Source organism: Neovison vison, chromosome 12 (genome assembly GCF_020171115.1).
Source record: "Neovison vison isolate M4711 chromosome 12, ASM_NN_V1, whole genome shotgun sequence".
NCBI lineage: Eukaryota > Metazoa > Chordata > Mammalia > Carnivora > Mustelidae > Neogale > Neogale vison.
This window is the reverse complement of record NC_058102.1, coordinates 141615412-141639890: the sequence shown is the minus strand read 5'-3', so window position 1 is coordinate 141639890 and position 24479 is coordinate 141615412. Positions and strand designations below refer to the sequence as shown.

Below are 24479 nucleotides of genomic sequence, written 5' to 3'. Positions count from 1 at the left end.
TCTGGCGGTAGGAAGCGAGACTGAAGGAGAAAGCCGGGTGGGAGGGCGCTTGGAGAAGGTCCCGCGCAGGCGCGGTGAGGCCTGTCTGAGCGACCTTCAGCCGGGCCGGTACCACCATGTTCTCTCGGGCGGGCGTCGCTGTGCTCTCGGGCTGGGCCGTGCAGCCGCAATGGTATGGCCGCTGGCGAAGGGACGGGAGGGTTACGAGGAATGCAGGAGCTCGGTCAGGGGAAGGAGGAAGCGAGTGGAGGCGAGTGGGACGGGCCAGGGTCGCAGGGCCTGCGAGGACCCCGATCCCGAGGAGGCCTCGGGAAGCCGGGGCTGCCGGAAGCCCCTCCGATCCGGGAAGGGTGCACGAAGGGGCTGCGGTGACAGCAAGGGCTCGCCACGTCTCCCGAGGCGGGGTGGGGTGGGGTGAGGGCCACGAGGAGGGTCATCTGGGACCTCGGGGTTGAGACTTTAGTCCGAACTGATTTCGGGGCGGTCTTGGCTTCACTCAGCTAATGCTTACGGAGGCCCCGCTGCGCGCCCGCCCGGGCGGAGACCGAGGAGGCTGTGCGGGGCCCACAGCGGGGGAGGGGAAGGCCGAAGGCAAGGTCTAGGGGAAGGTTAAGCTGTGCTTTCTGCCCTTGACGCCTTTTGAAACCCGCTAGTGTTGGGCAGGGTTTGCGTGGGCCGTTCAGCGCCGTTCGCTTCAGCCGGGACGTGTATTAAGCGCTTGGCCCGCAGCGCGGGCTCATGGCTGGGCACTGCTGTATAAAATCCGTGCCTTCGTGGGCTCGTGGTAGTTCGGGTGCAAGAGGGGCCCTAGAAATCCGTCTGATGGCGATCGGAAGGCAGAGGCACCTAGCCCTGTCTTGAAACCATTGTGTTGAAGCAGTAACCCTGCAAGGTCATGAAATGGTCCCAAGGTCCCGAGGAGGAGAGGAGATCGATGGCTGTCAAAGGCGGTCTGTGAACGGCCGTGCAAGCTTCAGGATTTTAAACATCGGTTTCCGGAAGGGGAAAAAAAAAAAAAAGGCAAACCCTGCGTATTAGAAGACCAGGCAATGGGCAGATAATGTTGGTTTGTGGGTGGTACCATACAATAGGCTGAAATGTCTTGAAGCGAGACAGAGTCTGGAAGAATTTCAGACACGGTGCTAAGGGGATTATTGGCCAAAAGCTGAGTGTCGCCATTCTTCGGATTCGCAGTAAGGAGGAATTCTAACGAGCTGCGCCCAAGAGTAGATTTTGTGTCCTAATTTTCTTGCGGAGGGACTGTAGAGCCTTCATGGAAATAGGTTCGTTTTTCATTAAGCCAGGAATTCTTAACAATAGAGAAAAAAATTAGGGTAATGTAATGAAATCGGATGTGAATACCTACAGAAAACTGTCGATGGGTTTGCCTTCAAAGTCAGATTTTTGTTTTAATATTGAAAATGAGTATTTATGGCAATTAAATCACCTTAGTTGGATTCTCAGTCATGTAGGTTGTCCCATTTGTTACTCACCCAGCACGCATTTGTTGGGTGCCTGCCCTAAACCAAGTTGGTACTGTGGAAAGTACTAAAAAGTCGTAGTAAACAAATACATATGGCCTTAGCTTTATGGGACAGATTCTGGTGTGCAGTGGTGCTCAGCAGACATCAGCTCTCCTTCCCCTGTTGCTGTGCAGAACTGTCACCTGTCAGTATTTTTACCTGAGGTAGTATCCAGTGGAAAGAGTTTCTGAAACTGGGACAAAATATCTTACATAAAATTGTAGCAGTTTAAAAACAAAAACAAAAACAAAAAACCTTGTAAGGCAATTTTAAGATCTTAAAATAAAAGATGGTTTTAAATAAGACAAGTCTGACAAAACCGCTAGGCTCCTAAATTGGAATGTGCCTTGACAGATAGAGGTTGTAGTCCTGACCTTAACCTTAACCTTTAGAATGTTCTGTTAACCTGGTAGGTTATGAATATTCATCAAGCATTGAGGGAAAGCATTTTCACGTTATTCTGTTATTCTGGGTCCCCTGTTGCTTCCCAATCATAATTGCGTTTTAAATTCAGAAATGAAACCCATCTTAATGTTCCATACTCCACAGAATTAATTTGGAAGGGGAGAAAAAATAGCTTTGCTTTTACAGAACCACGAAGGGGCACTTTCTCTGTTCTGTTTCAGTTATTGGAAGCTTTAAACATGCAACTTGTTATTTTTACAGGTTTTGTTTCAGGGATGTTAGCTTGACTGACATTAGCTAAACATTAGGCCCTATTAAAATCTTAGTGAAGTTATAGTAATTGTTTAGGGTATCAGTAAAATATCCTAAATTTCAGGAACCTGTTTTTAAGTAGCATTTAAGAAAATGGAGATAAGGAAGACAAGTGTGATTTTTTTTTTTCTGTCTTCAAATCAGGGGAATATACATTTCTGTTTCGTGTTCCCCATTCTCTAAAGTGGAAGTGTTTTATGGTAGCAAACCAATAGCCATAAACTGAATTATATACACTGAAAAGGAAGGGAGATGGCTCTTGAGGAGACAGAAGGCTGATTGCATCCCAAAATTGAGGTGGCAGATGTTTACTTATAAAAGTAAAAAAAAAGGTGAGGCATCAGGGTGTGTAGTGTAGGAGATCCACCGACTCAGGAGCCAACTACAGGATTTGGATCTCCACTGCCACTCACCTGGCTATGTGACCCTAGACAAGTTAGGGGTGTCTCTGCCACCATTTCTTCATCTGTTAAATGGAGGTGATAATAGTGCATAGTTCATTGGGTTACACGAAGGTTAAGTGAGTCTGTGTTTGTACAGAACAGAGGTGGTAGGAGAAATGCTGGTGTGTATCCAGAGACAGGAACTGAAAACTGTAAACAACATTATGCAGTTCCTACATAAAATGTAAGAAAGTTTATTGTATTTGCCAAACAAGACTGGACCATGGGTGGTCGTGGGGGAAGTGCCAGGAGGCTATTTTTTTGGTGGACAGGCAGGTGACGGACTTTTATACAATCATTTATTATTGGAATTAGACCTACTTCATCATTTTCCCTAAGAATTAGCTGCTGCTGCTGCTTCTTTAATTTTTATATTTATAAAGCATTATATACCTTAACAGTCTTGCAAACTCTGTACTTTCTTGGAGGAATCCTTCCCCCAGCAACCTTGCTGGCTCCCTTCTCTACTACTACTCTTAGTTTTGCTAACACTGCTGTATGATCATAGTAAATAATGGTAATCCACACGGGCGCCTGGGTGGCTCAGCTGGTGAAGCATCTGCCCTCAGTCCAGGTCAGGATCCTAGGGTCCTGGGATCCAGCCCTACGTCTGCTCTCTGCTCAGTGGGAAGCCTGCTTCTCCCTCTGTTATCCCCCCCAACCCCCCCCATGGGCTCTCGCTCTCTCTCTCTCACACAAAAATAAATAAAATAAAATAAAATAAATGGTAATCCACAACTCTGACTGTTCTATCCACTGTATCTGATATGTTTCAGGTTTCTCCAGTAATCTCCCAAGGATTTCTTAGGACTTGATGCAGTTTTCCAGAACAAATAGCTGATTCAAAACTTTGTATTTCCTTTGCAAAAATTACATATTCAGTAGGGCAAGCTGTCCCTAGAGAGAGTTGGGGTCAGCTTATGGTTATTCTGTTGTATGTACTCAAGTTGTACTTAAAAACAGAATAACATCGATTCTGAGTGAAACTGAGTGAAAGCCAAACATGAGAGCACTTCAAAGTAGGAAATTAGGGCTTGTGCCAGCATAAAGAATCATAGATCTACCTCTTCATACCTCTCACTTGGGATATTTGTGGAAACCAGAACATTCTGTGTTCATCCAAATATGGCATGGTTAGATTTATTCCCTGATATTCTCTGACTAGAAACTTATGTCCGTTAAATTGGAGTATCCTAAATCCATAATGTCCAAATGTCGCTCCTCATATTCTGTACATTTAGATTGGTCGGAGTGAAGAAGTTGATATGCCCCTCCCCCCTAAAAAATGAACAAGTAATGTTATTTTCCATTATGAAAAGATGTTAATGGGATGGTTGGTATGTCAGGAAGTGTGCTCTGAAGTACAGAGCTTGGAAGTATTTGACCGCTTTTATCTTTTCCGCTAGAGGATCCATTCTTATATCTAAATCTAACATTTTTCTTAGAGTCTCTGTCCTTCTCTATATTTCTTTCTCTATGACTGCATAATACTAGTAGTAAGATATATAAGTCAAGAGATTATTGGGGCACCTGGGAGGCTCAGTTGGTGAAGCATCTGCTTTTGGCTCAGGTCATGATCCCAGGGTCCTGAGATCATGCCCCACGTTGGGCTTCCTGCTCATCTGGGGAGCGTGCTTCTCCTTCTCTCTTGCGTGTCACTTGTGCTTGCTCGGTCTCAAATAAATGGATAAAAACTTTAAAAAAAAGAGAGAGAGATTGTTAAAAATAATGTTTTGTTTATGATCTTCCAGACTTTTTATGCACATAAATACATACAATCACAAAAAATGGGATCATAACCATAATTTTGTAATATCCTTTTCTGAAGATATTGTAAAGAAGCTTTATTTTTTAAAATGTTTTATTTATTTATTCAACAGAGAGAGATCACAAGTAGGCAGAGAGAGAGAGTAGGAAGCAGGCTCCCCACCAAGGAGAGAGCCCGACGTGGGGCTCGATCCCAGGACCCTGGGATCATGACCTGTGCGGAAGGCAGAGGCTTTAACCCTCTGAGCCACCCAGGCGCCCCAAGGTCATTCTTTTTATTGTGTATTCTGTGGGTTTTGACAAATACATGATGACATGTATCTAGTTTCAATGCCCTAAAACTCTCTCCCCAGAATCCAAGCAACCACTGATCTTACTCTTGTCATAGTTTTGTCTTTTCTGGAATGTCTGATAGTTGGACTCAGACAGAATATAGTCATTTCAGATTGGCTTCATTGCTTAGCAATATGCAGTTACGATTCCTCCATATCTTCTATGACTTGATAGCTCATTTATTTTTACTGCTGAATAACTCCATTGTATGGATGTACACGTTTGTTTTTCCATTCATTCACATATTGAAAGACATATTGGTTGCTTCCAGTTTTCGGCGATTGTGAATAAAACTGCTATAAACATTCATGTGCAGGTTTTTGTATAGACATAAGTTTTCAGCTCAATTGGGTAAATACCTAGGAGCGAGATTGCTGTATCATATTAAGACTTGAGATTTTTAAGAAACTGTCAAACCATCTTCCAAAGTAGCCACACTATTGTGTATTCCCACCAGCAATTAGTGAGAGTTCCTGTTGCTCCACATCTTTGCCATCATTTAGAATTGTCATTTTTTTAAAAAAATTAGCCATTCTTGGCACACCTGGATGGTTCAGTCGGTTAAGCATCTGATTGTAGGTTTCTGCTCAGGTCATGATCTCAGGGTAGTGGGATCAAGCCCTATGCCTGGATCCATGCTGGACCTATGGCCTGCTTAAGATTCTCTTTCTGCCTACCTCTCTCCAAAAAAAAAAAAATTAATAATAATAATAATTAGCCATTCTTAAAGGTGTGAAGTGATATTTCGTTGTTTTAGTTTGGAATTCCCTAATGACATGATACTAAGCACCTTTTTTAATGCTTCTTTGCCATATGTTTATCTGTAGTGAGACTTGTGTTTAGATCTTTTATTTAGGTTTGTTTTCTTATTGTTGAGTTTTAAGAGTTCTTTGTATGTTTTCGATAATGGTCCTTTATCAGATACGTGTTTTGTAAACATTTTCTCCTGGTGTGTGGCTTGGTTTTTCCTTCTCTCTCTTTTTTTTTTTAAAGATTTTATTTATTTATTTGACAGAGAGAGATCACGGTAGGCAGAGAGGCAGGCAGAGAGAGAGGAAGGGAAGCAGGCCCCCTGCTCATGCGGAACTCGATCCCAGGACCCTGAGATCATCACCTGAGCCGAAGGCAGCGGCTTAACCCACTGAGCCACCCAGGCGCCCCGGTTTTTCCTTCTCTTAATAGTGTCTTACAGAGCATAAGTTTTTGAAATTAATAAAGTCCAGCTTCATCATTTTTCTCTCGTGGATCATGGTTTTCATGTTTCATCTAAAAACTTAGAGCCAGACCCAAGGCACCTAGATTTTCTCCTGTCACATCTTACAGAAGTATTATAGTTTTGTGTTTTACACTTAAGATCTATGATTCAAGTTAATTTTTGTGAAAGGTATAGAATTTTTTTAAGCTTTTTTTTTTTTTTTTTAAGATTTTTATTTATTTGACAGAGATCACAAGTAGGCAGAGAGAGGGGGAAGCAGGCTTCCTGCTGAGCAGAGAGCCGGATGTGGGGCTCCATCCCAGGACCCTGGGATCGTGACCTGAGCCGAAGGCAGAGGCTTTAACCCACTGAGCCACCCAGGCGCCCCAAAGTATAGAATTATTACGTAGGTTAATATTTTTCCATATGGATGTCTGGTGTTCAGCACCACTTGTAGAAAAGAGTATCCTTTCTCCACTTAACTATCTTTGCTCCTGTGTCAGCCGTGAGTCAGTTGACTGTATTCGCGCGGGTCTCTTTCTGGATTTTTACTTACGCTGTGTCTTTTATTCCCCTCACTGTCGCATTCTGTAACTGGAAGCCTGTGTCTTCCCTTCACCCATTTGGCCCATCCACTACCACCGCTCTCACCTTGGCAATGGCCAGGTTGTTTGTAGGTCTCATTCTGCTTTTTGTTTGTATGTCCATTTATTTTGTTGTTGTTATTGATCTCACTTACGAGTGAAATTCTGGGCTCTGTCTTCTCTTCTCATGATCTGCTTGCCCATTCTTTCACCAATACTGTGTGTGGATTACCGGACTTATTATACTAAGTCTTTAAATCAGGCGCTGTCAGTTCTCTGGCTTTGTTCTTCAGTATTGTGTTGGCTATTTGGATATTTTGCTTTCCCATATAAATGTTAAAATCGGTTTATTGATATATACAAACTAACTTGCTGAGGTTTTGTCTAAAATTGTATTGAACAAGTTGGGAAGAGTGGACATTTTAGTAACATTGAATCTTCCTATTCATGAATATGAAATCTCTCTTCATTTATTTAGATCTTTCTTTTATCAGTTTTGTAGTTTTCTTATAGCATATTTTGTTAGATTTATATGTCGTCGTCTTCTGTGTGTTATTTTTATTGTGGTAAAGTAACACATAAATTTATCGTCTTAACCATTTAATAAAGAATTATTTACATTTCTATAATACGTATTTTATATATTTATAGGTTTATTTATTTAAAAGATTTTATTTATTTGAGAGAGAGGGAAAGAGAGAGCACCAGCTGGGGAGAGGGGCAGAAGGAGGGAGAAGCAGAGTCCCTGGTGAGCAGGCACCACCCCCAACCCTAGAGCTCTATCCTAGGATCATGACCTGAGCCCTGGGATCATGACCTGAGCCAAAGGCAGACGCTTAACCCATTGAGCCACCCAGGCGCTCCTCATACCACCATTTTTAAGTCTATAATTCTATGCTAATTGTTTTTCTTTTTCTTTTTTTTTTTTAATGCTATTATTTTTCTAACTTGAAATTCCCAGTTGTTCATAACTTGTGAAAAGAAAGCAATTGGCTGTATGATTGTTCTTCTTTAACCTGTTGGTGTGATGCATTATATTCTTTGATTTTTAAATGATGAACCCGTCTCGTATACCTAGAGTAAATCCCACTTGGTTGTGGTGTATAATTCATTTTAATACATGTTGGATTCAATTTTCTAATCTTCCGTTAAGGAATTCTGCATCTATGTTCACGAGAGATAATGTCCTCTAATTTTCATTTCTTAAAATGATTTTATCTGGTTTTGATATTAGGGTAATGCTGGCCTCATAAAATTAGGAAATACTCCCTCTGTTTCTAATTCTACTAGCCTATTTTGGCACCAGCTTCCATCTTCATGAGTTACAGATCTCTTTCTCAAGTCTCAAAAATCTCACATGTTTCCCAAGCCCATTGCACATTTCCACCTCATCCCATGGTCTTTGTGTCATATTCATTAAAAATTCATTATCTCCACATTATCCCAGAAACAAACAGGGTTGCTGGAGGGGAGGGGGGTGGGAGGGATAGGGTGCCTGGGTGATGGGCAGTGGGGAGAGTATGTGCTATGGTGAGAAAAAATTTTTAAAAAATTAAAAAATAAAATTCATTATCTCTAGAGAGATCATCTCCACTCAGTTTTTCTACCTTGGTTAACGACAATACTATCTACTCAGGGCATTAAAGTGGAAATCATTCTTACTGGTTTCCTTTCCACTCTTGAGAACTTGCTCATACATCTTGTCTTCTGTTGCTTCGCCAGCACGGTAGCTGAGGTTCTTGCCTCCTCAGTTCGGAGGCTGCCGCAGGCCCACGTGGTCCCCATGTCATCAGTGTCCCAGTGTCAGCTTGTGGTTCTCGCCGCCGTCCGTGGTACTTCACTGAAAAACTAAACTGGTGGTGGCTTATAAATATTCATTGTTCCCTGCTACCTATAAAATAAAATTTAAACTTAACCCAACCTGTGTCTCCAAGGTTCAAGAGTATGTCCTATTTGGGAATGTCTTCCTTAGGCCTTCTTTATTTATGCACAAATCTACAGATTCTTCCGTTCTCCCATGGAGCTTTCTGAGCCAACACAGACACTTTGTAGAGATGTAAGGGCTAACAGATCATTTCTGTTTGATAGCATGTTGTCTTCCTTAGTAGGATGGCAGTCCTCTGGTATTGATCTCTTATAAATGTGGCTTTCATTAATATACACATGTGTGTGTTTAACATATATTTAAGTCAAATCATTTTTATTTCTGTGCATTAGCACTTTAGTCATAAAGACTAGAAAAATATTTAATGTACATTTTATGTAAATCTTAAGTTTTTATGAATCTTGTTTATGAGATAATAGTGAGCTTCTTGTGGTCACAGACCATGTCCAGGAGCATAATAGCTGCTTGGTACATTTTTTAAAAGATTTTGTTTATTTATTTGAGAGAAAGAGAGAGCATGAGTGGGAGGAGAGGGAGAAGCAGGCTCCCCGCTGAGCAGGGAGCTAGACTATGGGCTGGCTGGATCCCATGACCGGAGTGAAGGCAGACCCTTAACCGACTGAGCCACCCAGGTGTCTTGCTTAGCATGAGTTGGAGAAGTTAAAAATTGGTTTAAATAAACTCCTTTCACACGTGTGGTCATATTAGAATGTATACTTGATCCTAAGTGTTACTTGAAGAAGTTTCAGCGAACTAAGGAATTCAAGGTAGCTTTTTAGAGGACACTGACCTTGGTTTTCAGTATACTTGGATAGCCCAACACGGGGAAGGACTTTTCTGTCGTGGAAGCAGTACAGGCAAAGGCATGAAGGTGGGGCAAGAGCACGTGTGAACTTCATCATGCCTGCGGTGGAGTCTGTGCTAGGGAAGACAAAATGAGGCCTTTGGCAATAGGGTTTGGTATCATTAAGGGATTAAATATAAATATGTGTATATCAGAGTTCTGTGTTTAATAGATTGTTTCCTTATGGGACATTCTTTAAATTTATTAATTTTTTAAAATTTATTAATTTTGATGGTTTTTTCTTATGGGGCTGTTTTCAGAAAACTAAAATATTTTTAAAACCTTTATTTTCAGGATCCAAGTTCGAAATATGGCAACTTTAAAAGATAGTAAGTACTTTATCTCAATATGTGAATGAAGAAAAGCTAAATTTTGACAAATAACAATATGCTGCTTTAGCCCATTGTATATTTGATCAAAACTGACAGAATGATTCTAGGTCATATGTGTGTGACATTGAACTTGTTTTGGAAAAGACCAGTGTGAGGCAACAGACTTGTTCTGTTTCTGTTGTCTGTACCATGACAATGGTATTTTATGTTTTTAATACATAATGTTTTTTAACTAAATACACGACAGTGTAATTAAATGTTTTAAATGTATCATGTGCTGCCCTCTTCTGTGGCCATCCTGTCCTGTCTAAGAGGCAGCTGGGCTTGACCTTCTGTTCGCACTCACATGGCCGCCTTGCCTGTCTGAGCAGCAGCTGGCTTTTAACCTTTGCTCAGTACTCTTTCCGCCTTCAAGCCTCAGCATCGTGCTGTTAGTGATGGTGTAAGTGCTGATTTTTCTGCCTTACAGTTTAGAAAGCTACTGCCATAAATTCACAAGTGAAATGAGAACCCTTTTATCATAACACAGTACTTCTGTTTTTCAGTTACCAGACGATTAAAGTCCATCAAAAACATCCAGAAAATCACCAAGTCTATGAAAATGGTAGCAGCAGCAAAATATGCCCGAGCTGAGAGGGAGCTGAAACCAGCTCGAGTGTACGGGATAGGATCTTTGGGTAAGTGAAGGGTGTAATACACAAATTACAAAGAACCGTTTAACAGAGATCACCACTAATGACTTATCTGGCGCTTGGTGACAACAGGTCCCTCTCTGTGTTTGACGTTACTCGTTTTTCACAGCCACCCTACGAGGGTCGGAACGTCTAGAGTCCCTTCTTCACAGTTGAGAAACACTAAAATCAATTAACTTGCTCAAGGTCACATGCCTAGGTGATTTGGCATCAAAGCCTGCCTGTTAACCGCTGTGTGTGACTCTGTGCATGTTGAAAATGCTCTGAAAATCTGCCCAGACTATTAACTATATATTCAAAAGAACTTAGAAATATAGTGCATTCAGCTCAGGTGCTTGGCTTTGTCCTATGCTGTTGTGATACGCTAGTTGAAGACTGCGGGCTGCCAAGGTGATGCCCTGCAGCAGAGGGGACTGGGCAGGCACGCACAGGACGCAGGAGTACGTGAGTGGAATGTTTAAACATCATCCGTAAAGAAGGCAAATTCTGCTTATTTCCAAAGTGAAAAAAATTTATGTATTATCTCTGTATTAATACATCTACATATTAGATTTAATTGCTCATGTGAAAGTTTCTTGTGCTCTTTTGTATTTTTTAAACATCCATTTACACTGGTTTAAAAAAAACAACAAACTTCGCGTGAGAAGATGATAGAGCAGTAGGCCGTGGTGGAAATGAGTCCTTGCTCTAAAAATGCCACATTTAGTTTCACGTGAAAGGTCAGAGGACAGTTGGTAGGTAGGCGAGGTTCCAGCCGTCCTTATCACCTCCAGCCCTTTGCTCTCAGAGTCCCATTCGCTGCACAATAAATCCTAAGCACCTTGGTGGCTCAGTAAAGTGTGGTTGATAAATTACTCTAGCCTATTTAATGAAAGGGAAAGTTACTTCACTATTCACCTTTCTTGCTGAAATGAGAAAATATAATAAATTTGTTTCCCTCCAGAGTCCAGAATCACAAAATTAGCTCACAAAGAAGCAGTTGGCTTAGAGGTCTGATTCGAGTATTTGTGGTAACATCAAAAAATTCAGGCCATGGCTGCCGGTCAGTTCTGAAGTCCTTCAAACCCAGTACTAACTGTTAGCTATTAAGTGGCTGATCATTTTAAATATTTGAATTAGAAAATCCCTGCTCTGTTAGGACAGAGGTGATAGCAAGAATTTTGTTGAGATGGGTGAATGTGGCTGTGAAGATACGCCTTGTACCTGCGGGGGCCCAGCTGCTGAATTCACCCTGCGTCGGCACCCAGGCCACGCTTCCCAGAGGCTGTGCCTAGCTGGCCCCTGAGCAGGCACATCCCTGGGAGATGTGCGGCACCCCTAGCGGTGTTGCTGAACTTCCCCTAAACTGCACAGTGGTCCAGGAAGTGGCTACCCAAGCCCTCTTCCCTCCTTCCTGCAAGTCAGACCTGTCTCAGGATGTGATGGCCTTTCTGACTCCTTCCTGCCTTCTCCCATAGCCGTTTCCTCCGTTTCCCCGGTAAAATCTGTGCATATTTCATTCTATTTAATCCCCTCTTGGCCCCTGCTGCTTACAAGACTGGACCAGCCAAGTGAGGTAGTAAAAGCAATGCCCAAAATCAGAGTGGCATCTGCTGTTTTAATGCCAGCAGCTTTTGTAAGAGTTGATACGCAGGTTATATGAGCAGGTCAGTAAGTACCTGCTTCTTACTTTTTTGCTTGTATCCTGAAGATCTGCATCCTTCACAAGGCTGATATAGGTAAGCTGGTACTCAGATTCAGTCCTCCTTATAAATTGTTCAGTTGTACTAGAGATTTCTTTAAGTCAACATTTGAGGTTAATTGGCCATTAATTGGCCATTGGGGGCCTATATCATATAGAGATTGAACCCTTCACGGTTTTAGCCTGATGTAGATGGATCAAGTACACAGACAGCTTTGACTGTTTTGTTTGATGCCACCTGAACTGAAACGCATTGTTTCGAAAACAGCCAACTCCTTCAAGTCTTTGGTAAATTAGGGATTTGGGGTGTATCTCGTATATGTTACATAGTTTTAAATTCTTGCCGTTTGTTTGTTTGTGTTCAAGCTCTGTATGAAAAAGCTGATATTAAGGTGCCTGAAGACAAGAAGAAGCACCTGCTTATCGGTGTGTCCTCAGATCGAGGGCTCTGTGGTGCTATTCATTCCTCGGTTGCTAAACAGATGAAAAATGAGGTGGCCACGCTCACAGCAGCCGGGAAGGAAGTCATGCTTGTTGGAATTGGTGATAAAATCAGGGGTATACTTCATAGGTAATTGAAATAGATCCTCTTGGTGTGGTAGCGGGAGCAAGCATGAGTAAGTGGGAGCGTCTCCGATCGTTTCTCCGCGCGGTGTCCTTTTTTGGTTACCTGTTTTTATACCCACAGAGAGGGTTTTGTTTTCATTTTTTCAGGACTATCAGAATACATAGATTTCTTCTGTTTTTTACTTGTCTCGTGTTTCTCTTTCATCCAACCCTTGAGTGGAGCGCGACAGGAATATCAAAAGCCAGTTGGCATTTTAAATGAACGAGGGCTCTCAAGCCAGCACAGCCTGGAAATGTCAGAAGTCAGCAGCATTTAATTGAGATGGGAAGGAGAGAAATACAGCACAAGAGAGGCCTGATGATTAGTGCTTAGTTCTTGCAGCCACGAAATAATCATGATAGTGGATGGAACAACTCCATTCAGTGACCACATCCCTATTATCCCCCCTGCCACCCCGGCCCCACCAAAAAACTTGATTCACAGTGATAATACTTTTTCTCATTCCCTGTGTTATTTAGGCAGAAGTATTTCTTTAAACTACTCTGTGTAATCTTCTGATTCTCTTATAGGACTCACTCGGACCAGTTTCTGGTGTCCTTCAAAGAAGTGGGAAGAAAACCTCCTACTTTTGGAGATGCATCTGTCATTGCCCTTGAACTGCTAAATTCTGGATATGAATTTGATGAAGGGTCTATCATCTTTAATCGGTTCAGGCAAGAAAAACTTAGAAATCAAAGCTTTTTCATGCTTGTGTTCGTACTGTAAAATAAGTAAATACTTAACCATTTAAAATATTATTTTGAGATTGATATTTGCTTGTATAATTTCTAGGTCTGTCATCTCGTACAAGACAGAAGAAAAACCCATCTTTTCCCTTGAAACCGTTGCAAGTGCTGGTAAGTAGTTTTTGCAGGAAAGGTGTTTCTCTGTGTAGAAAGCAGAGATTTAGACGTTTGGGAAAATAGTGTTTGTCAGGGTGGCCTTTTCAGCAGCAGCAGAATAGTCGGGCTCTATCACCATCTGTCAGGGGCGTCTGTGATCTCTTAATCCATTCATTAATGACTCCTACTGCATTCCTTTGTTAATAGAATATAAATAAATACATGATTCCACATGCTTTCTATTCTCAAAGATTGAAGAGCCTGGCCAGAATTGGCTTTGCTGTGTCTGGGAACTCTGCCGAAACACACATGACTAGCAGCTCCGGAGTCGTGACCTGAACTGATTAATGTTGACCCACTCAGTTCTCTTGTCGTACTGTGGAGTAATGTCATCACTGCTCAGTGAAGCATCCTAGAGATAATATTCTGGAACCGATTTTATTTTCCTGAGGCATTTCCCCCTTCTATACATAGTATTTCATGTATTAAGATGTATACTTTTTTAACATTTTCATGTCTCAGGTTGGGATGTTCCTACCAGTCAGTGGCATGCCATTTTTATTTATTTTTTTTTAATTAATTTTTTTTTAAAGATTTTATTTATTTGACAGACAGAGATCACAAGTAGGCAGAGAGGCAGGCAGAGAGAGAGGGAAGCAGGCTCCCTGCTGAGCAGAGAGCCCGATGCAGGGGTCGATCCCAGAACCCAGGGACCATGACCCGAGCCAAAAGCAGAGGCTTGCCATTTTTAATTTACTCTTGTCACTTTCTTTATTAATGGTTCCAAAATCAGGGTTATCATCGATAGCATTTTAAGTTTGATGAAATACAATACTTCTTCAGCACTTCACCCTAATGAACGAAGGTTGAGTTGTGCCACTAAATTTCTGCAGCATAAATTTCTTGCATCAAAAAGATGTATGTTGGCATCTGATTTCTGGCCCGACACTTCCATATCCAATTTCCCTCTCATTTTCCTGATGGACACCTGCAGATTTCTCCAATTATCAGAGGGCTGACTTGGGATTTTTGTATTCCACTACACGAGTTTCCATTTTTTCATTAATTCTTTTATTTAAAAAAAAAAATTATTGCGTATTTGCTTACACTGTGCCAGATGTATGCTATCCAGAAGACTCATGACCATGAAATATGGAGAAGTTATTTTAATTGTTGGCTTCTTCATTTTCATTAAGTTAAGCATTTGCAGTAGAATATCAGATGCTTTGCTTACACATTATATTCTGAAAATCTGCTATAATCTATAGTGTGGAAATAGATGAAACTTTGAGAACGGAGTATTTCGTTGACTTCTGCTCTGTAATTATTAAGGGATTTTATAGGAGTAAGCTGTTTTGATCCAATCCCTCTTTACTGTATAACTTCAAAGCAGTCTGTGCCTTGTTTGAACAGAGAGCATGAGCATCTATGATGATGTCGATGCCGACGTGCTGCAGAATTACCAAGAATACAATTTGGCCAACATCATCTACTATTCGCTAAAGGAGTCCACCACGAGTGAGCAAAGTGCCAGGATGACGGCTATGGACAACGCCAGCAAGAACGCTTGTAAGCAACAGCGGTCTCCTCTGAGAACACTCTCCTGCTGAGCGTAGCGTGAGGACCTTTGTAGCCAAACGTTACCGTCCCTAAGTACACCAGGAAGCAAGGGCATAAGGATCTGGTCCCAAGCTCTGCCACTGATTCTTTGATACCTTTGACCAATGACCATGTCCTTCCTTGAGTTTTTCATCTCAAAAGATAGAAGAATAATCATCTCTGCCTTAAAGGAAGTATATGTCACTTGGTAGCAGTGAAATTGCAAGTATTTTGAAGAGGTGTCTATGGAAGAGGTAGAAATACCTTTGTGAAATTTTTGAGAGGGCAGGTTTGGTACCCAAAGAGACATAAAAATTCTTATTTTTAAATTAAGCAGCATGCATCTGTGAATATGTTAAGGGACAAGTGATTCTTTCATAGTATTAGATTGCGTTGTCTAATCCCTTTTTTTTCTTTGTAGCCGAGATGATTGACAAACTGACTTTGACGTTCAATCGCACCCGCCAGGCTGTCATCACGAAGGAGTTGATTGAAATCATCTCTGGTGCAGCGGCTCTGTAAGTAGCAGCAGACTGACGCCTTCAGACACTTGTCCTCCTCTTTCCGGTCTGCTGGCTGAACAGGAGCGTGTTTCAGTTTCCGTTTCGTTTCGCTCAAGGTGAAACGATCCATTGCCTAACCTTGTGATCTCATTAAGGATATAAAGGTTTGGCGAAAGTGAGATCTCTGGTTTCTTCTGCTTGTTTCACACGGAAACTTTTGGGCTTAGTTTCTTCTTTTCAGAAATCAGCATATTGGTATTCTAGAGCATTAGGAAAGCTTTAGAGTAGCATTGGGAGTAAGGATGTAAATGTGATTAGGAACAAGGAATAAGGCGTTAGGAATAAGAATGTAAGTAATTCACTATCATTTATAACATCTGTCTTTGGAACTTAAAACATTATAAAGCAGGCCTTCGCCCTGTAGGACTGGTTTTGGGTTTGGTTTCATGTAAATCTCAGGTTTTTTGGTAAATCTTGGTCAAAATTGGTTCTTTCCTTAACTAAATTTTCTATAGTAGTACCATATAATAATGTACCATTTTCTTCAAGAAAATTTCTTGGTTGTCTAGATATGTTAAGGTTTGTGAAGCCTGAGTTGAGAAAATGGGGATTCTGTTTTTAAAATGACTAAATTGAACCCCCACCATGTGTCAAGTCAGTGCTAGGAAGTGTCAAAGGATGTGATCAAGGCTTTGGTGGGTACAAAGGCTTTTGTTACAGGGTAACAAAACCATGCAGGTGATTTTGATGAGAGGTAAATATAGAGTAAGTTATCTTTGTCTCTTCTTTCTCACCTCCTCCTAATTGATCGCTAAGTTTTGTAAATTTTGCCTTCTAAATATCCCTTGATCTTACGTGATGCCACGTAATGCAGATCCTTATCATTTCTCTCCTGAATTAACAAGGATATCAAGTGCCCCTGTGCTTGACACTGAGGATATAGTGGGGACAATGTTTGCCCTCAGAGAGCTCATAGCTCTCATAGGGAAAAGAGACACCTTACAAATTGCAGGAGAAAAGGGGTCAGTGTACTGTGGCTCAGAGCCAAGAGCAGTTTTGACATTTTGAAGGAGTTATTTTGTTTAAAAAAAGAGACAGTAGGTGATTCACAAAGCCTACAGTATTTACCGTCTGACCTTGCAACAGAATGTTAGGAAAAGAGTAGAATCCATTCTCTTACCTCATCATTCTGCAAAACACCTTAGCTTGAGATACGGAATCCTGTGTTTTCCGGCCGCTAGACTCTCTCGTCTAGTCTTGCCACCGCTATTGAACTTCAGCCACATGGATGTACTTCTAGTTCTACAAACATGTTGAGCGCTTTTGCCTGAAATGCCCTTCTCTTCTTCCTTTCCACCCTGGATTCTTCCTCTGACAGACTCCCACTTCTCTTTGCAGAACTGAGAGAAGCCTTTCTTTCAGAAAGCCCTCCTTCACCATTCGGGTGCGGCATCATTTACTGTCCTGTGCCTCCCCTTCTCAGCATTTACACTGTTTTCTTAGGAAGTGACTTTTTATTTGCCTATACTCCTGTGGCTTGGGAGTGACCCTGTCTTACTTTTGTAGCCCTGCCACCTGGCACATACCTTCTCGGTAAATATTTGTTGAGTGAATGAGTGATGTGCCCTAAGGAATGGAAATTCAGAAGACGGAGAAAAAACATTTGATTGGGTGTGTGAAATGTGGATCCATGTTTGAGAAGTAGGGATAGATAGGTCTGTCACTAAGGTGAAATTTAAATTGGTCCTTAAGTATACTCTGTCCAGGATAGAAACTGGGCAGAATGCCAGAGAGACACATAAAACTGATGGAGACCATTGTATAAGTTGTCAGTCAGATCCATCAGCTTTGCTAGCCAAGGCGTCCTTGACTTATTTTGCTTTCCAAGCATGACTTTGTTAAGACTAACTCATCTCTCAGTCTAGTCACTAATGTCGTGTTAGCGTCAGAGTACAGCGCAATGATGAATGGCCCTGCCACTTACTAGCGTGATAAACTTGGCTGAGATACTCTGTCTGTGACTCAGTTTTGTCCTCTATAACGCGGGGGCTCAGGCAAGGATTATATAAGCATATTATTCATTCTCTTCCTTGGTGTGTATCGTATTGCTAATGCTAAGCAGTTCCCTTGGTGGTAAGTGTGAGGAGGTCTGGGGGAGAGAGCTGCCTTCTGAAGGTTTCCAAAGAACCAAGGATCTGGTTTGGCTCTTGAAAAGGGAATGCTGGGAATAAAATTCAAGGATACAGCATCTGCAGTATTGAGGACTCTAGAACCTTGGGAAACCTGGCTAAAGAGTAGCAAAACCAAGGGAAATGAGGAGAGGGAGATTGGGACATAAAAACTGAGAATCTGAAATTGACTATTAAATTTTGGCTTTCTAGAAAAGTAGACTAAATCCGTTCTTAAGGGTTGGCTGTGTAGTCCAAGCTTGGTGTGTTTATGTGAATGGATTGCATGCTCTGTAACCTATCAGTTATCCAGGTTAAAACTGTACTATTTAATACAAACACATTTGGCTCCTTGGTAATACACTGTGTGCTATTCATAGGAGAAGTAGTGGCTTCAATTATACTTGCGTAGTCTTGCCTTCTTGCATCAACATGGTTTTATTATTCTAAACCAGACCAAAATTAGTAACTTTTTATAACAGTCATTGAATCTGTTTTAAAGGAATATTTTGGTAACGAATTTACATGGTATGTTCAAGATACCGAGTACGGAAATGGATGTTTTTAGTTGGAAATGATGCCTGATTAACTAGCATGGAATGCTTCCTGACTGGCTTGTTTTGTCTTTTCTCCTAACATAATAACCAGGGATTAATGAAAACCAAGTTTCATCCTCAGACAAGAGGTAAAGTGGCAGCATTTCACACTCTCTCCCCAAACCCCTCCAAAAAGAAATCCAGCTAGATATGATTGACGCTGATTAAGCAACCCTGAAACAGATTCTCTGAGATGTAGATTTGGGCCCATTTATAGTAGCTGCCAGCTTGTGGTAGCATATGGGCAATGCCAGGGGGCTTTTTTTTTTTTTTTTTTTTTAAATCAAATACTAACTTTATGGATAGAGATTTAGCGTTATTTTGAATTATTAAATCCAGATCAGTGAAGAGTGGTGGTTCTCAGACTGTCATGATGGTCTCAGGACCCCTTCGTGTCTGACATAACAGAAAAGAGCTAGATTTTCCTGTTTCTGCATTAATTCTCTCCTGATAGTACACGTCATGTAGCCTCTGGAAAATGCCATATACTCTTCAGAATGAGTAAAACAGGCATATAAGAAAAATAGTTTTGCCTTCATAGACCCCATGGAAAGGTTCCTAGACCAAAATTTGAGAACAGCTAGTTTATAGTAACATTTTACTATGTAAAGTCAGTTCTTTAAACCCCACTTAAATAGGTGTTAACTCTTGACATGGCTCTTTTTCCCTCCAAAACTGACTTTTATTTGTTCTGTACTTTGTTTTACAGGTAAAGAAGAAAAATTCAGCCAGCTGATTTTATTTTTAGCTTACTGCTGTCCTTGTCAGAAGAAATTGTTGGTCCATTGTTTAACCAATAAAGACAGCAAGATGTTTGTAAATTATCTTACAATAAACAACTTACCATAAGAAAGTCACTGTCTTTACTTGTTACATAGAAACAGTAACTAGTAGTTTTCACAATGAGATGTTAAAAGTATCAAAAAATACTGACATGCTACTGCTAAAATTTTTGGTAAGAAGATGATTTAAGAGCATCTGCTGATTGCACAGTTCCAGACTACCCTTCAAAAGTCCAGAGTATTTGGGGTGGGGAGGAAGGAAGAGGCAACAGGCCACAGGCTAACCCAGGCTTTCATTCTTACGCTCTTTCAAAAAGAACATCCAACCAAATGAAGTAACAATGCTGTAGGAGTCATTTGCTCTTTCTCATCTATGAAGTTTAAACACCGGTGCACCTGGGGGGTTCAGTCCGCTAAGCCTCTGCCTTTGGCTCAGGTCATGATCTCAGGGTCCTGGGACCTGGCTCCGCGTTGGGCTTCCTGCTCAGTGGGAGACTCCTCCCTCTCTGTGATCTCCCTCTCACTCACTCTCAAATAAATAAATTTTCAACAAATAAATAAAACTTAAATATCTTTTGCAAGTTTTCCACTGAGAAACCTTTCAGTATAATTCTTCTATACTCACATTTAGATAACCATTAAGATTGGATACCTAGCCTGATGATGCACAAGTTAGCCATGCCAATATGTCGGGGTTTTCTGTTTGTTTAAAATAGGGAAATAGGTTTGTTTGTTTAAAGGTTTTTATTTTGTTTATTTATTTTACAGAGTGAGAGAGGGAACACAAGCAGGGGGAGCAGGAGAGGGAGAAACAGGCTTCCCGCTGAGCAGAGAGCCCAATGCAGGGCTTGATCCCAGGACCCTGAGATCATGACCTGAGCTGAAGGCAGATGCTTAACGACTGACTCACCCAGGATCGCCTAGTTTTTCTGCTTTTATAAATTACAAACGCATATATAAATTATAAAAGTAATATATAAATTACAAAAAGACTATGGAACTATAAAAAAATAATAAAAATATATACCCATTCTCAATTTGTATGCTGCTCTTGACTTCTAAAAACCATTAAATAAATTCATCTATTTAGAAAGATGTCTTCAAATGCTTTATTATTTTGCCAACTGCTTCCACAAAAATGAATTGAACAGTGAGTAATAGGAAAACTGATGAGCAACCACAAGCCTGTAAGGAACGGTACTGCCTTCCTGTAAGAAGCCTGCGGGGGAGAAGCTGGACAGCCCCCAGGGTCCTTTTCTAGCTTCCCTGAGCCCTTGTAAGAGTCATTGGGTGGGTTGATGAATGAGGCTGAGGCATCAGGTGGACACGTACGTGTGTTCAAGGGACCAGATCACCTTCAGGAATGTTAGCAAGGAATGGGGCTGGGGGCGTTTTTTTATCTTCTAAACACGCTGGTCCACCTCCAGTGTCGAGGACAGCAGAATGCTCTGAGGGTGAGCTGCATGTTGTAGACAACACAGCAGGGAGAAAAGCAGGAATGTAAGCACATTGCTGAGTAGAAATCTATTAGACTCAGCATAACAGACTCACAGGTTCGGAACGGGGGACAACAGCTGTGGGGCCTCATGGTGCCAGCCCTCCATTTGTCTCGAGTGTGACGTTCTGCTCCATCAGTGGTCTTAGTCAGGTGTCACTCATCTGGGTTTGATCTCATTTCCTGTGTCACTCCCCTCGCTCATATTTTGCTGGAGAAAATCTTCCAGGTAAATAGGTAAACCTTTTAAGACCTTGCAGATCTTAAAATATCTGTTCTATGACTTTGTGGCACCTCTGGGATGGAGACCCCGCTCAACCCTTACGGGCGGTGTGATCTGGAGCAAGTGACTGATTCCATCATCTTAACATTTGTAAAGTGGAGATGAAGATAGTAGTTAGTGCGTCGGGTTGTTAGGAAAATCAAATGAACTAATGCTTGCCAAATACTTAGCATCTGATACGGGGTGTGCTGAATAGAAGGTGTTGCCCCCAGTGCACCGGGGCCCCCTCCGCCTGGGCTGTAACCCGCTGGGCACGGGTTCTTTAATCCCAGTCCCCAGCACTGCCGTGTCCAGATAATGACTAGGGCTCCCAGAGGGAGTCAGAGCTCTGCTTTCAAGATGATCAGTGCCCCAGTACTGGGTCCTCCTAGTGTGTCAGCAGATGATGTGACACTTGGACAGCAGCTACCCCTTGTCCCCACCGCTGCAGCTCTTGGAGAAGGCTCTTGTCTCCCTGCCACCACGAGCTCACCTCAAATCCATTCTCCCAAAACACCTTCACTGAGAGAAAACACATGCAGTAAAATTCACTGTTTCATTAAAGTGCATTAATTCAGGATTAGTAGAGATAGTTGTGCTCTAAGCCTACAAGCGACTGCAAGACGAATTGTAGAAGGTGTACATTTATCAGGCACTGACTGCCTGCTAGATATGAGGCTGTCTACTGGACATTGATCAGTAATTGAGATGAACATTAGCTGCCCTCCTGAACTATACGGCCAAGAACAGAATGATGAGTTTTGTTTAGGGCACCCATCAAACGCTAAATTTGAGTTGATAGACATTCGTCCAGATAGACATTCGTCATTGATAAGATGCAGTTAGTTACACTAGTCTGAACTAGAAAAAATTTTAGGATAAATCATTATATTAGGGAGTCATTTTATATAACCATGAAAATTACCAGAGTGAAGCATATAAAAAGAGGACAAATGCTTAAAAAGTAGGCAAAGGTATTAGAGGAGAAAGCAAATATTTGATATAATTGAAAACTGGGTTCTCACGTTGGGAGGAGGGAGACATAATATGAAATGGGAGGAGGTAAGGAATATAGAATTAGGGGTTTGAATCAGGTATCAGTGTATACTTAAGACATTTGGAATCTTCATTTTTCTAGCTTTCTCTACTAAAAGGCCTGGAAGCAATGACACCCCAGTAATAATGAAGGTCAGCTAGAGCTCGTGTCTTGGTTTCTAAGTAGTGTTCCTCACTGGGAAGAACTGGAGCCGCTTAGAGAGGTGGTTAATTCCTAGTCTAGGGCAGGAAAAAGCAGAAGGTAAGCCTGGAAAAATCTGGTGCCACCAAGTACAGAAACACCCAGTGAATAACCAAGGTGTGTTAAAAGCATACAGCAACCGGCCTGAAAGGGCTTCTGCTGGCCAAACACGGGACAACAGAAGCAACAAAAGAATAATAATGTGAAGAGATTCTAGCCCACTGAATAAAAAAGAATGTCTGACTCCATACTAATAGCATACTAGAAAAAAATGAGACAAGTTTCTAGAACATCTGCTGAGAAAGGTAGAAAGAGATGCGGGGATTAGGAAAATCACCGCTTCTTAACCACCAGAGTAATGACTGACTGACTCAGAAAGAGACCAGACGTGGAAGCTCAGAGAACCAGAGTGATGAAAGGCTGGGGAGAAGCAGGTCATTCAAATCAACTCAAAGTATCACCGTGTAGATTACATATTAATCTCAAAGTTAAAAAAAAAAAAAGATACTTCACAATGGAGAGACTAGTTGATACGTAACGTTTATAAATGACCAAACTTCGTCACTAGCGATGGCACAAAATGACCCTTGCTGTTAACCTGTGTAAGAATATTATTGCCAAAAATGTTTAGCATGAACCTAATCAGGTGAGAAATACTGCAAGACATTCTATAAAATGACTGTCCTTTAAAAAAAAAAAAAGGAAAACACAATAACAAAACTCTTAGACTTTGCAAAAATATAATAAAAGATAAAAAAGAAACAAAAGCCCTAAAAAACAACTTGGGGGGGGGACCTAATCTTATCAAAAAAACTCTAGACATGTCAACGAAATGCAGTGAGTGAATCTTAATTCGATTCTGGATTGAAAAATAAAGCTATGAAAGGCATTTGGGGATCATGGGAAGATCTGAATACCCACTGGATCCTGGGTGATGTACTACTGTATCACTCTAGAGTCTGTGTGTAAAACAACGTATTACGGTGTAGTGGAAAGAGTGATGCTCCTCTTAAACCCCCCCAACAGGACTTAGGGGTGTGTCTCCTCCCGCCCCCCAGCTTCTGGAACTGTGTCAGGACACAGCCATTAGCACTTAACCCTCTTTGGCATTGCCTCAGCTGGAGATTGCCCTGCCCCAGCCCCTCCCTCCTGGCAGCCCACACCCAATGCCTGCTCAGTGTGGGAATATAAAGCCAGTCCCCCTTGCCTGAACTCAGCAGAGGAGGTCTCCCTTCCCACCTCTACCTTCTTTCCATCCCTGGGTCCTGATCCCAAGAGCACTCCTATGGACTGATCTCCATCTCAGAGGCTGCTTCCCAGACAGTCTTGCTTGGATCAATTTGTATCAGAAGGGGTGGAGGCAGCAGATTTTAGGATCTGGGTCACCATCTGGCTATCCACAAGGCCCTCAGCACTGGTGGTAGATGGAGCATAAGGTCCTGGCAGAAGGTAGATAGTTCCAGAATGTGCAGGTTGTAACACTTTTTACCAGTGGCTAACTAGAGCAGTATAAAAAGGAAACAAGCTGGTATGAGGTATCAGTGTTCAGATATTCAAGCGAAGTGGGGACAATAGGACTGTACAACAGTACAGGCAAAAAGGGCTGGGCTTCCCTGCATATCAGTCAGAAGCCATGCGCATGAGCTCATGATAAGGGAAGTTAAGGCATGGGGAGGAAGTCACCTGGTGAGTTTTAGAGATGGTTCCCAGGACAAGGGTGGGTGAAACAGACAGGTAGCCAATGAGTGGGCTCCTCAAACAAAATCAAACCATTCATGGATAGACAACTAGGTGGCTGAGGACAGTTGCCCCAATGAGCAGCCAAGACTCCTTGCCCAGCATCTGGATCTGAGCCAATTTTCAGATGGAAACTCTTAAATCTTTAAGAGGAAGACGTCAACACCAAATGGAGAGAGAATGATTTTTCTCCTCCTCCCACAAAGGAACCAACAGCCATTGACTCAAGTAACCACCCACTGGAGAAAGGAAATACTCAAAATGTACATTTTGAGAATTGCTGAACAAGGGGCAGAGTTGAGACTGAAACCAGAAGATGCAGAGTCATCGTGGGCCTCTGTTAGAGTGAGGGCAGATGAGCCCAGTGATAAATGAAGTACTGGGTCCCTGGTTGATAGACCCAGTCAGTCTACCTTGATTCCCTGATTTCTTTTTTTTTTAAGATTTTATTTATTTATCTGACAGGCAAAGATCACAAGTAGGCAGAGAGGCAGGCAGATAGAGAGAAAGGTGGAAGCAGGCTCCCCGCCAAGCAGAGAGCCCGATGTGGGGCTCGATCCCAGGACCCTGAGATCATGACCTGAGCCGAAGGCAGAGGCTTTAACCCACTGAGCCACCCGATTCCCTGATTTCTTGATGTGTAGTTACATTAGAT

General features: G+C 41.9%; 1 protein-coding gene across 2 annotated transcripts; it reads left to right on the top strand.

Moving 5' to 3' along the window:
* Window positions 1-17: 17 nt before the first annotated feature.
* Window positions 18-19164, top strand: ATP5F1C (ATP synthase F1 subunit gamma). 2 transcript variants are annotated; one of them, XM_044226298.1, is made up of 10 exons: window positions 18-172; window positions 9586-9620; window positions 10169-10300; window positions 12363-12567; window positions 13134-13277; window positions 13396-13460; window positions 14859-15014; window positions 15466-15562; window positions 18364-18400; window positions 19021-19164. In XM_044226298.1, exons 1-9 carry the CDS (start codon window positions 117-119, stop codon window positions 18368-18370), a joined length of 897 nt encoding a protein of 298 aa, XP_044082233.1. In that variant the 5' UTR covers window positions 18-116; the 3' UTR covers window positions 18371-18400; window positions 19021-19164. The 2 variants fall into 2 exon arrangements, with proteins under 2 accessions (XP_044082233.1, XP_044082234.1); XM_044226299.1 differs by lacking the exons at window positions 18364-18400; window positions 19021-19164 and having other exon boundaries at window positions 15466-15566.
* Window positions 19165-24479: the final 5315 nt, after the last annotated feature.